Genomic DNA, 13,016 nt, shown 5'->3' on the forward strand with positions numbered 1-13,016 from the left:
AGGCGGTAGCTGGCGTGGCCCTGGGAAGCAGCCCTGGTGTTGGTTTCAGGGGCTCTGCTGTGTATTCACGGCAGGGGTGCGGAGTCAGCACTGCGCACAGGGCAGGGAGAGGGCGAGGCACTCCCTTCCGGCCTCCGCCCACGGCCTTTTCCCTTCCAGCTCCTTCTGAGCCTAGCCCAGGTCGGCTGAATACAAAAGGACACGAGTGGTTATTTCCTACATCGGTCAAGTCATTTATGTAAAGCCCCAAGCAAACCAGGAAGTGAATCCAGTCTCGCACCTTTGGAGCTGCTCCAACTTCTAAAGAGCCAGGGCTGCGAGGGCCCTCCCAAGCCCACCGCACAGCCCTCAGCTGTCCCTGCTGGAACCGTTCCTGTGGACTGCCGTCAGGTGGAAGAGAGCTCCCTGTCCTTTAGTCAATTCCAGAAGCCTGGGTTCTTCCTATTAAGGCCAGGATGCATGTACGTTCACATAATGCACACATCCCTACACACAGATAAATATATATATTGCGTATATATACATCTTAGCAGTCTGGCTCCAAGATTTAACACCTTGATAATCCTCAGGTAAGCAAGTAAGTCTCAGATACACTTATCTGGCTAGTGTTTGGTGCATGTTATTTTCGACAGCTGTGTTAATTAGCAGGAATCAATTTGAAGAATATCCATTTCAAGGGGCCACAAGTCCTTAGTCTCCCAGGGAGCTCTGCCTGATCTCTTTGGATGGGTTTGCAGAGACCACAGAACGCAGAATTACATACAAACTAAGGTTTTCTCCCACAGCCCAGCAGGTGCCATGGAAGGATTTTGAGCTGGGGAGAAACATGATGAGATTTGTTTTGGGGACACAAATTTGTTTGAGGGCAGTCTGGATGCTGCACTGGGGGACATTCAGACAAGGGGGAGGAAGACGAGGCAGGTTACTGCAGTGACTGGAGTAGTGGCAGGCACCGGCCTGAGGCTCTGCAGTTAGGCGGAGAACTAGGCGGGGCAGCTGGTGGAGGGTGCGGTGAGGGAGGGTGCTGCAGGTGAGGAGTGAAGACCGTTGGCAGTTTTGGGTGAGTGGATGTGACACTACTCACGATGCCCCGCTGTACCTGAGAAAGGGTCCTGAGAGCCGCTACTGCTGCAGAACGCCAGGAATTCTTGCCACCGCCTCCATGCAGGCTGACTGCTTTCTAGACGTCAGTCTGCTTCACTGTGCTGCTGTGGTTGGTTTTGGTCTGGACGCCAAGAACAAGGTGACTATTGCAGGGATTTTCTCCAAAGATGACTGCTTTCAATTTCTAGCAATTGTAGACTCTACCCGTGAGGACAGCTTGGGAGCTGGCAAAAGCTGTGGGCAGGAATGGGGCATTCGGGGTCCTCTGGAGAGGACAGCTCAACACCACTCCCGGTGGAACTGGCCTTAGGCAAGGTGCCACCAAGGCTGGGGTTGCCTTCCGAGGTCTTCCTGGAGAAGAAAGGGCAAACAGGGGCTCCTGGCATTTCCACCTTCTCATCTCCATGCTGAAGACCTAAAAGGTGAGAAACTCCCAGAGATACAGGGAAACCCATGCCAGAAGCTTGTTCTCGTCTCAGGGGACTATTTCAGACCTGTTAAGATCTCCAACATGGTGTTGCTGTAGCAGAAACTAAGCGGTGACATGGTGTGGTCAGGCAGGGGTGAGGTAGAGTTTGAAACGGTCCCTACTTGCCTGCTGGCATGGAAGTACCATGTGAGAACCGAAGTTCCTTACTCAGGGTCAGAGGAGTGGCGGAGGAGGCTGCAGAGCTTCCTCTGGGACCACCATGGGAAGGAGTGAGATGACCTTGCAGCAGAAATGCTCACAAAGCTAACCACAGGGAACATAGGCCACCCTTGGAAAGCCCCAGGCTCTAGTCGAAGGAAAAGTAATTAAGAGCCACAGACTGGCCACAAAGTAGGTTGCGTTCCTCCTCAGCAAGCATGGAGTTACCATAAGAGAAGCAAAACCAAGAGAGACAACTTGACCCAGCTCTAACTTTGGGCGGGATAGGGGTCTCAGTGTGCGGCTGCTTGGACCAAGTATGGAACCTCATACGTACCTCGTGCTCTGAAGTCTAACTCTGTAGCTAGTTCAGCAGGGCCAGGACCCCAAGATCCATTTTGAGGATTGCTAATTTGAAGAAAATCTGGTAGTAAAAGGAGCCTAGGGTTTCCCTTTTCCATCTCCTGCATAGCTCCTGGGAGGACCGTGCGGGGTCAGCCCCACATGTGAGGTGACCATGGGACCCAGACGAATGCAAAGCTCAGTGCAGTGCAGCTCCTCTCTCTGCTCCCACTGCCTGTCTTAGAGGCACCGCCCCTGTGCTCATTGTCTCAGAGAGGTGCTACCTCCTAGTGAGAGAATTGACTTGAACTCACCTTTACTTTTGCCCATACAAAGAGATGTTTTTGTGTGGATATGTGACAACAGGTGGCTTTATGTATCAGGCATTGTACAAAGTCTATTGCCTGCAAGGGGGTTGAAGGTTAGAGGTGTCCTGGAAGACTGTGTTAGTCAGCTTAGGTTAAATCCTGCTGAGTAACAAGCCACTCAAATCTCAATGCCTTCTAACGGTGATAGTTTATTTTTCACTCAAGTTCTGAACCTTTCCCAGGCCAGAGCTTGGCTCAGTGTTGACTTTGCTCTACATCACAGGCTGATGATGACGCCTCTGCCTGGGTCAATGTGGGGCTCCTAGAAGACCAGGCACGGGAAGCACAGGCTACCTTATAAATCTCTGACTACACGCTGTATGGATCACTAGTCTCCATTTTTCACCAGACAGAGCAAGACTTGTGGCTACTCCAGAGTTCAGATGGTAAGATACATAATCTTCCTGCAGGAGGGAATCTCACATGCCAAAGACCAGCTTGACCCGGAAGAGCAGGATGCATAACTGGCCCATGAGAGAGAAGATTCTGAACAATGATGTGCTATGCCTCTTGTCCGAGCTTCACCAGGACCCTGCTTTTCCACTCCATCTACCTGCAGCCGTCACCCTCAGCTATCCACCCCCGGGCTGGCGCTCCTCTTAGTTCCTGGCCCCACTGAAGTGGGCTAAGGTGACACCAGGGTGGTGGCTGGATTCCCCCAAATCTCAGAATGAAAACACTGATGTCATTTCCAACATAAGGAGTTGCGGGCTGGTGACCAACCGGTAGTGGGATAGGTGGTCAGGCTCCTGTGGCTACCTCAGACCATCTTCATCCACATGTATCTCTTCCAGTGAGCAAGTGACTTCTGGCTTCCAAACCAAGTATCACACATGGCTGGAACACAGCCTATTTGACTCAGTGCATCGCGGCAAAAACAAGAAGTGATGAGGCAGAAACAGTATCTTTAACATAGTCTTGTATTTGGAAAGGCAATTAAAAAACACTTGAAAATACAAGATAAAGTAACAGTTACTTATATAAGTTTTAACCTTATATTGCTTGGCCATTTTTACATATAAATTATTGCTTACTAGCTTTGATAAATACACAGCAGGGTCATATATACAGAGGCAGAAAGCATGAAATATGAGAAAAGAAACACTGTTAATGGCAATTCTGGTAATTCAACAAATGTTTCATATTTACCAGTTCTTATAATGGTTGAAAACTGTAAAGTGTAGTCCCTGAGAAGTTAGGTAGTCACCCCGACTGCGGGTTTTCTATCTTCTAATTGTTGACGCAAGCTGAGGATGTCACAGCAGTCCTAAGCAGTGATATATTAAAAGGCAAGATTCCTTGCTCCTGGTCATCAATTTCATCCCAGTGTTTAATAACAGTATAATATGAATACAATAAATAGGCTATGCAAATAAATATTACTCTGCTAAAAAATGTTTAGTATATACAGCTTTGCTTTATACAGTAGTACATTTTCATCTAACTTTTTGGCAATTTTTAAAAACTTTTTTTCTCCTACCAGTCGGAAGCAGACCCGGCCTGCTCACTAACAAGCAGGCTGAAATTTTAAGGACATGTCTTTGAAGCATTCAGCTGAAATCTTGTGTCAGGCAATTGCAGTAGACTTGATCTTCCAAGCTTGAGTATTTCTGCCAGTTTCTGAGAAGCCTGGAGTGGTTGTGCCATATAATTCAGGGTTTGCAGCGCGTGTGTCGGCCACAGCGAAACTGCAGGGCTGGGGTTCAGGCAGCAGGGAAAGGCCAGCTCTGGGATCAGGAGTTGTCTCCAGCATTCTCTCTCCCATTCTTCCCCGCACAGAGATGAGGTGTTTATTCTCACGCTTCTAAATTCAGTGTACGTGCCATACTATCCGCTTGAGGATGCTGGTCTAGCAAAATGAATTTATTCTAAACATAATTAAGGATACGAAAAAAACTGAATGTAGGTTATAGTATGCATGACTACAACCACTTGGCAATTATATAACCCATAACTGAGTGAATATAAAACATGTAGTCTACAGAACATCTGCAAATGTGTACAGAATAATTTTTTAAAAAAAGGGAAAAGTTGCAATTTTGTCAGCAGGAATAAGGGTTCTACTATCCTGCACTAACTGCTAGGCAGGGCTGCCTTGCCACAATGTTAGTACATCCAAAAAACCAAAAAAACAAAAAAACAAAGGCCCACAGGACTGCTGGGGAGCTGTGCTATAAGAGAAAGAACTCACGTGGAGGCACCTGTGCAAGACCTTTTGGTGACGATTTTCCGAAGAGATGGAGATTTTGTGCAATCATAGAACTCCCAAAGGCTAGTGGGGAATGGGCTTAGACACATTCCTGTCCACCCTTCTAGTCAGAACAAAGTGGATTCTGCAGAGGTCTCGGTGAGCATCTGGACAGGGTATGGGCCCACTCCTTCCCCCACCCCCACCCCCGCAGGGTGTGCCCGAGTCCTGCGGGCCCCCAGACAGCTGCTCGTCCTCAGGGAGAGCTTTCTATGTAGCAAAATCTGGTTCCCGTAATTCTGCCTGGGAGATCTATAGAAACAGTTGTTAAATTTCAGAAACACTGAAAGGTTTTAGATGTTCAGAAGACAGGGATGGCAAAGCAAATCCAAAACGAACAAAAGCCTCCCTTTCTTTCACTCTCAAGCGAAAGGTTGACAAGTACCACTCTTCCGTTTCCACTCATCATGCGCCGGACACACTAACAGCCACCCAAAATGTGTTCAGGCACTGCGTACATGCGGCTCTGTGTGGGGAAGTGTACACATCTAAACTGGGGTTTAGATGTGCTGCTCCGCTGAAACAACTTTCCAGTGAAAATTAGTCCTTTAAAGGCAATACTCTACTTGATGAAATGCGAATCCAATGTAAATACATCAAACTGTAAAACAGAGATAATGTCAAAACGGCCTCATGTGATCATACCAGTCAAACCCTGATCACTAGCTTGAAGAAAAGACACACACGGGCGGGTGTGCCGTAAGCCCACGCTGTCCTCAGTCATTGCCGAGGGAGGGTTTTCTGAGAGCCTGCTTGCCCATCAGGAGCGTCTCTTTCCTGATTCTGTGGCTCTGTCCTCTCCAGCAGGTCTCACTGACTACCGGCAGATGCATTTCTCTGAGTGGACCAGCTGTGGATGGAGCATTCCTATAAATCCCTATACATGTTTGGGAATGAAGTTTTATGCGCTGAGCCAGACCGTCTCTCTCTGACAGTCCTATCAGAAATGCCCTCCACATGGTTCGTTCCAGCACTGCCTCAAGCTCACTGTGGCCCCTGAGCCCAGGGAACACCACTGCTGTAAAGGCATCCAAAGCAGTGGACACACCTCAGGAAGCAGGATGAGCGAGGTGCTGACGACACAAAAAGGAAGCAGGCCTGCGCCGGTTCCTACCTGCCAGACCACTGAGCAGGAACGTGAGAAGTACAGCCGGTTCGCACGGTTAGAAAAGGAAGGGCTGCATTTTCCCAAGGAGCAGGACCTTGCATTTTAGCCAGTGACAAGTATTTAGCTATCAGGAATGACTGGATTATTTTAACGCGGTCTTTTTTGATCACCTGAAGGAAACCCTCTAACCAGTCCATGAGAAGAGTGAGAAGTCTTACTTGCTAGAGGAGGCTCAATTTGTAAAAATGGGAATCTGAAAGACTCACAAAACTAAGATGCTGGGGGAAAAAAGCAAAATGGCAAATCATAGCGAGTGTTCCTGCTTTGCCTGGGAAACGGACTAGAGGACTCCTAAGTCTCCAGCGTAAGTCAGACATCTGGATATTTCTGGGCACGTTTCACTTGCGCAAAGACTGGTAATCACTATCCTTATCACCTCACTCTTGTTAGCGCTGAGCGCTTCACACATGCAGCTTCTCTGCCTCGCTGGGCTGTTCTCACTCCATCCCGCAGGCAGCGCGCGTGTGTGAGGGCTGCAAAACACTAGGGCCTCATGAGACACAGAACACCAATGTTTGTGATTCTCACCTCCATGAGCTGTTCCTGAGCACGTACAGTGTATCAGGCACTGGGCACTTACGGAAGGTCGTACTGTGCACAGTGAACAATACGCTCCTGCTTACAAACATGACAGAAAATCCCCAGGAATTAAACAAGGAGTCAACTGCTTCAAGACGGCTCTTTTTCCCTCCTGGCAAAGCAACTATGTCTACCTCGCCTATAGAAGCAGGCAGCTGTACAGATGCTAACCGCACCTGCAGTCACACTTTGTAAGTGATTGTGGATGCAAAGAAGTGCGCGCCTTGACATCTCACACCTGCACAGTGGAGCAGGACCAGACTCACGTGGCTTTTGCGATGTCAGAGTTGGATGGAGAGAGATCTCCCCCTGCCTGGATGTCTTGAGACGCCCTCGCTGTCTTGGATGTTCACCATCTTCTGATGACCTAAAGGCAGTAATCTACTGTCTTCCCGCTGCAGGCACACTCATATTGAAATATCTGTTCACTGTGTGTCAGGCTGTGTTTTCTCCTACCAACGCCAGCACCTCTCAAATTGAAACCCGGACCAGATCAGCAACTGATGATAAGAAACCAGGCCTCTCTGTTCCAAGAACGCTGCCAGCTCTTCCTTCCTTCTTGCTCCAACAGCATCACGGAGGGGCCTCTCCCATCCCTGGCGGCTGAGATCACTTCCTGAACACGCGCTGGCTGCCTTTCCTGTGCACGTCTTGTGGTGTGCTGATAAAACTCAGCAACTTCTTTTCTCACAGGAAGCAACATGCTGGGCAGAGACCTTCCTGTGGCTCAAGCGCAGCAGTCGCAGGAGGCAGGTGGCATCTCACGCCCTCGGCTCGAGCCTGTGGGAGAGCTCGAACAGGGCCTGCTGGCTGTCGATGACATACAGGTGGGTAACATAGGACTTCAGCTCGTGATGCTCCTTCGGAGACATGTCACTTCCTATTAATATTTTAGAGGAAAAACCAAAAGTCAGCCTCATGAGAGCAATGATGCTATCTCTAAGTACCAGGACACCCACCTCAGTAGTGGCAATCCTGGAAGCAGAATCTTGTCCAAGAGTAAAAGTGCCTCAGGCTAGGTTCCTATGATTGGGCAGCTGATGGGCAAGGTATGGGCAGCACTTCTTACCTGGCAGCATATACTGTTCAGAAGTCATGCCACTGCCCTCTCCACAGAGAGGACAGGGAGTAGTCATACAAGTAGCACAGGCAGGATTTGAACCTAGGCCCTATGGTTTCTGAGTCCAAGGTTTGCGCCCTTGCACTACACAGTGGACAGCCTGCTATAGCTCATGTAGTCTTGAATTTTCAGGACTCAGGCAATCTATTTAGTATATGAACACAACAGCCATTCCCCCTCCCTTTTCTTTTTTTAGATTTTATATACTTCTATGGCACCCTTTTCTTTTGAAAAAAAAAAAAAAAAGATTGAATGAATTGAATGAACAGATACCACAGAACCTAACGTGAGGGGTGGTTAGCAGGCAAAGAGGGAACAGGAAGTATGTGCATGGGCTGCGACTGCCCAGATGAGGATGAGCCAAAGGTCTCTCCACACACAAACTCAGGGCAGTCAAAGAACTGAGGGGCCGCAAGAGGTGTCAGCGTGCTGTGAACTCATATGTGCTGTGCTAGTGACAAGTCTGGGAAGAAACCAGAGATCAGACAATGGGCAAGGCTAGTACAGCAGAAAAGGAACAAAGACAAGGCAACTTGCTATGTGGAGAGACTGGTTTACCAGTGCTATGGTGAGACAGTGTGGACGTGAGGGACAGTGACACCGCATCCTCCCCCTGCATGGGATTACGGGCAGGGTGTGGCTCGGGAGGGGACTGCAGGAAGCTGGGTACTTTATTGCAGCACATTTTTCCCTAGGTGAAAATCTTTTTTTTTGTTTTTGGTACAAGGAATTGAACTCAGGACCTTGCGCTTGCCAGGCAGATGCTGTGCTGCTGAGCTATACCCCAGCCCCTAGGCGAAGTCTCTTATCCTCCTACTTCTATGACACACACAGGCTTCACATGGAAATAACAAGATTTTACGTCGTGAGTGGTTTGCAACTCTTAGGTTTAATGGCAAGGCTTCCTGATTTCAGTGAGTAAAGTACTAAAAGCTTTTATCAGGGTCCAAAAGGTATATTACTCTAGAATGCTGTGGCTAGAAGACCCTGCGAAGCTGAATTTTGGGTTAGTTCACTTCAGTTTCGAAAACATCATGCTGTAAAAACTGCTGTCAGTTTACAAGTCTTAAAAAGATGATAGAATGAATGTTCCCAGCAATGACAACAGACACCAGTGGCACTTCATAACTTATAACTGACTCGATTACCATTTTATACTTTAACCCAAATGCTGACACTGGTTTACTAGTTTAGAGAAGCTGTTCAAATAAACTCAGCTAATTCAATTCCAACCCAGTTTTTAAGGTATATAAATATGTGAATATAAACTGCTTTGACAGTTATTTATTCATCTATTTTTTGAGAGAGGGTTTTGCTACAGTTTAGGCTGGCCATCCCCAAATTCACTGTGTAGCCTAGGCTGTCCTCAAACTCCCAGTGATCCTTCTGCCTCAGCCTCCTGAGTGTGGGGATTACAGGCGTGCACCACTCTGCCTGGCTTTTTGACAGTTTTTCTAAATGTCTCCTTTTAGTGCTACACAGGGAGGTGAGTGGGAGGTTCAGGGCCTGCTAAGCCAGGGTAGCCTTCATGCCCATACTGAAAACACATATAAACCAGCACCTCACGCTAAATGTGGGCCGGTGTCTTAGAATTAGCTAAGTATCCAAAAGAAGATGAAAGAAACACTCATCAGCAACATTATGCTAGTATATTTGGATGAATGAATGTCTATGAAGATGTCATTATTACTGCTCCTACTATAACTGCAGTGTACTTGTCTAATGAAGAGTTCTGTGAGCATATATCCAATGATATTAAATGGATGTGACTATTTAGAAAAATTAAGTTCTGGGTTTACAATTTTCCTTTTGAAAAAAAAAATTAGTACATTCCAAAGTTGAGTTTCTAATTTGCTTTTTGGAAAGACAATATTGCCAGCCAAGAGCAGCACTGTATAGAAAAAAATTTTTTTAGAATGTGTACTAGCTGGGCACATGGTGACACATGCCTGTAATCCCAGCATTTGGAAGGCTGAGGCAGGAGAACTACTGCCAGTTGGAACCAGTCTAGGCTACATAGCGAGTCCAAAGCTAGGGTTGTAAAGTAAGATCTGTCTCAGAAAAATCCATCTCTTCCCCTCAAAAATAAAAAGAATGTGTACCAAATCGTTTGTAATACTTTCCTTGGGAAGTGGGACTTTGATTTTCTACAGATTCTCCTGTCCTTGCTGTTAACATTTTTATACTTCTGCCCTTTATGTTTCTATAATCTGTCCGGAGTGAAGCCAAGGGCGAGGGTGAGAGAGTCAGACAGTCTCCGTTTGAGCAATGGCCGCTCTCACACCTTGGTTTTCTGTCCTGCACCTACAGGGTTAATAAGCCCACTCGCTAAGACTGGCCTCAAAGTTCCTGCCCACGGGAAAGCTCCTTCAACCCAGTGAAGTCGGTTTCCTTCCTTCCTGCAATGCGCTAACACCACTTAAACGCATCATGAGCGATGCCTGAGATTTAAAATGGAACACATATTCCTACCGACATAGTATCAGTGGGGAGCCTATGCATGTACTCAGACAAATACATTTTCAGCAGAAGGGCAGCGCTAGACAGGAGGGTATTACTGGAGAGGAGAGAAGATTGGGGTGGCTGCTTTGGACACTTTTAGAGACTAGAGTCCTATTCCAGGAAGGCTCTTAGGAAGGAGGTCAGGGCTAGGTTCACCCTGCTAAACTCAGCAGTTAATTAAGGTACAGGGGAAGCAAAGCAAGACTTTCTGGGGCGGGGTGGGGCAAAGAGCCTCTGATTGTCTGAAGTCCCTCTGGACTGGGTAAACTTGCTTCCACAAGGGGATAATGATCCGCCACATCTCTTCCTCTAATCCCAAACATCCCAGGGAAGAAACAAAGTGAAATCTAGCGTATGCATACAATATGCACACCTAGACATACACTAAATATTACAAGCTGTTTATATTTATTGCCGCCAAATACTTGTGACACGTCACTGTCAGGCCCAATATGCAGGCAATTTACACTCCACACCTGACTTCAATTACTCACCAAACTGGTTCGTCCTGCAGTGTCTCAGCGTCCGCACGGTGTCTGCAATCATGTGCTGCAAGGCAACAAAGGGAATGCATTAATGGGAGGAGGGGTCACTTAGGGCGTTGCTGGAGGACCAGTGGCTGTGGGGATGGACAGCCTAACACCAGAGCTGGGTGTAAATGGATGAGTTATACTGGCAGAGAACAACATTTGAATGACTGTGTTGCACTTGAATTACAGAGACTATTTTAGTCCTTGTCTGCAAAAATAGCGGCTCCCAAACGGTACAGATCCACCATGGGAGAAACCATGGTGAAGAAATGAAGCCTTTCTGGGACCTCCCTTCTGCTCTTGGGAAGTTCCATTCTCCCCACACTCACCGTTCTCTGTGGTGTGCGCTGGGCTTGTGTCACTATCACTGCTGTCGGACTTACCTTCTCCTCTCCACCAGGTACCACTAGAGGGAACCCAGCACCTACCATGTGTCATACAAAGCAGCTCACGTAGACGTGCTGCACGGGGACGGAAGGTTTCATGCTCTAAAAGGCTCACATGGTGGCAGAAAGTGAGGTACTTACGGAAGATGAACACTTTCTACAACATCAACGTCTTTACCATAGAATTCTCTGTTTATAATTTATAGTCCCTCTTAACATGCCTTCAGTATGTTCTTTGTTTAATGTGTTCACTGATCTCCAGGCAAAAGCCTCACTCAGTTTACAGCTGCTATTAACAAGATTCCATTACCTCCTACTTTGGTATCTGTAATGGTTTTCGAACTGTCTCTGCCAATTTTAGTTTTGCATAGTGAAAACACAGTGTTTTGGAAAAGACCATCCTCTACTGCAGTTCCTCTTAGCTAGGTGCCAGAATAACCTCTAAATACTATTGCCTTCATGTTCTAGTCCTTGGGAGAATCTGCAGTAACTCCCTATGTTATTTCATATCAAAATCCAAACATCATACATTATTCAAGAATCAGCATCACTTATTATCTGGGCCTCCACAGGCCCCAAGGGGCTCCCATCGTTTATGTCCTGCCCAGACACAATGACCACAGGTCACCTGCACAGGGCCAACCCTCAATGAACGACTGCTAAAAGTAGAGCGCTAACACTGAAAAGTTTCTCACTCAAAATCCAGCAGAACGAAAGAAATGTTCTTTGAACATGAGCTACTGATTAAATTGTTCTCAGAACTGTATGGCTAATGTACTTCTACTCAATAGTGGAAAATTAAATGGGACAGTGATTAGAGCAGCAGCTGAAGTGGCATTTGCAAAGGAAATGAGACCTGACTCATGTCTGTGTAAATGCATTGTTAAATTTCCTTCCCCAAATTTTACCCCGGTTCCCAGGACAGTTTTCTTATTTTAAGCTATAGCGTCACATTGATTTCTATCGTGTGCATTTGCACAGCTCAGGCAAGGCTCAAGCTGATGTAAGGCTTGGTACCTAATGTAGCGTTGAAATCTGAGTCCTGATTCTCATCTTTAGGCTTTCTGAAGGGAGACAGAGGGAGCTAGGTAAGAGATGATACTTGTAATACTGAGGGATGAGACAAAAAGGAGAAACCCTTTGTTTCCTCATCATTTGATAGTCTGAGATAGAAACATTTAGAGTGCTGAGGCAGCAAGGAACTTAGCCCAGGGAACAATAGAAATCTTATTAGACCCAATGAGCACTTCTAGATCTGCATGTGGTCTGATTTAATGTGTTGGCCTGTGTGAGCCAGATAAAGATAATACACTGAATTATCTGCTAGCTGGCTTAACTTAATATCCATCATGAGGAATTGGCTTCGTACAAGTTAATTCACTTAGGTTCTATTGGTTCATTATTGTGAAAGATGATCCTGTTTTAGCTTCAGTGAAACCCTTTCTTTTGCTAAGAGACATTCCTTAAAAATACTGCTTTTATAGGAAGGGCAGTTTCTTTCTCCAGCAGCCATGGGTACCAAAGGTCTAGGAATGCTATAAAGTTGATTTTTGTCCTTTTGGAAAAAATTCCAACTTCACCCTGTCTTGTGCATGTAAGAAGGGGTCAGCCCGAAGCACGCTGCGTCTGAAGTGCTATCTGATTTGAGGACCTGGAGCTCACTGGTAACACAAAGTCTGTTCCCATTATAAAAGACGCGCAGGACCTGTCTGATGGTAGCATGTGTGTGCTATGAACCTGCTATGTATACGCACAACTGTGCCCATTTTCTTATTCCTTTTTTTAAAAACATTTTTAGAAATTTAAAATAGAATATTACTTATCCCATGCTATTTCCTGAAACGTTCTTAAAGAACTAAAAACACAGTTATTGACCCTAATGGAGTCAGTACACTAAGGCTTTGTTTCAGTCCCTGTGGTTAGCTGGGGTCTTAGCACATGAAAGCTGCCATGAAAGGGCTTCTGGTGGGTTGTTGTGGAAAGCAGAGACCGTCGGTGGGGGTGAGAAAGGGTGTAGGAAGGATGTAGGAAATCTCTGCAC

General features: G+C 46.7%; 1 protein-coding gene across 1 annotated transcript in view; it reads right to left on the reverse strand.

Moving 5' to 3' along the window:
- Window positions 1-3,344: 3,344 nt before the first annotated feature.
- The window catches only part of Rapgef5 (Rap guanine nucleotide exchange factor (GEF) 5), a 190,404-nt gene continuing 180,732 nt past the window's right edge, over window positions 3,345-13,016 (reverse strand). Inside the window, exons 24-25 of the mRNA XM_005377379.2 lie at window positions 10,554-10,608; window positions 3,345-7,317 (exon numbers count right to left, since the gene is read on the reverse strand). Coding sequence (XP_005377436.1) covers window positions 7,199-7,317; window positions 10,554-10,608 — 174 coding nt within the window. The 3' untranslated portion in view covers window positions 3,345-7,198. The remainder of the gene's footprint in view (window positions 7,318-10,553; window positions 10,609-13,016) is intronic.

Source organism: Chinchilla lanigera, unplaced genomic scaffold (assembly GCF_000276665.1).
Source record: "Chinchilla lanigera isolate Chin_1 unplaced genomic scaffold, ChiLan1.0 scaffold00009, whole genome shotgun sequence".
Taxonomy (NCBI): Eukaryota; Metazoa; Chordata; class Mammalia; order Rodentia; family Chinchillidae; genus Chinchilla; species Chinchilla lanigera.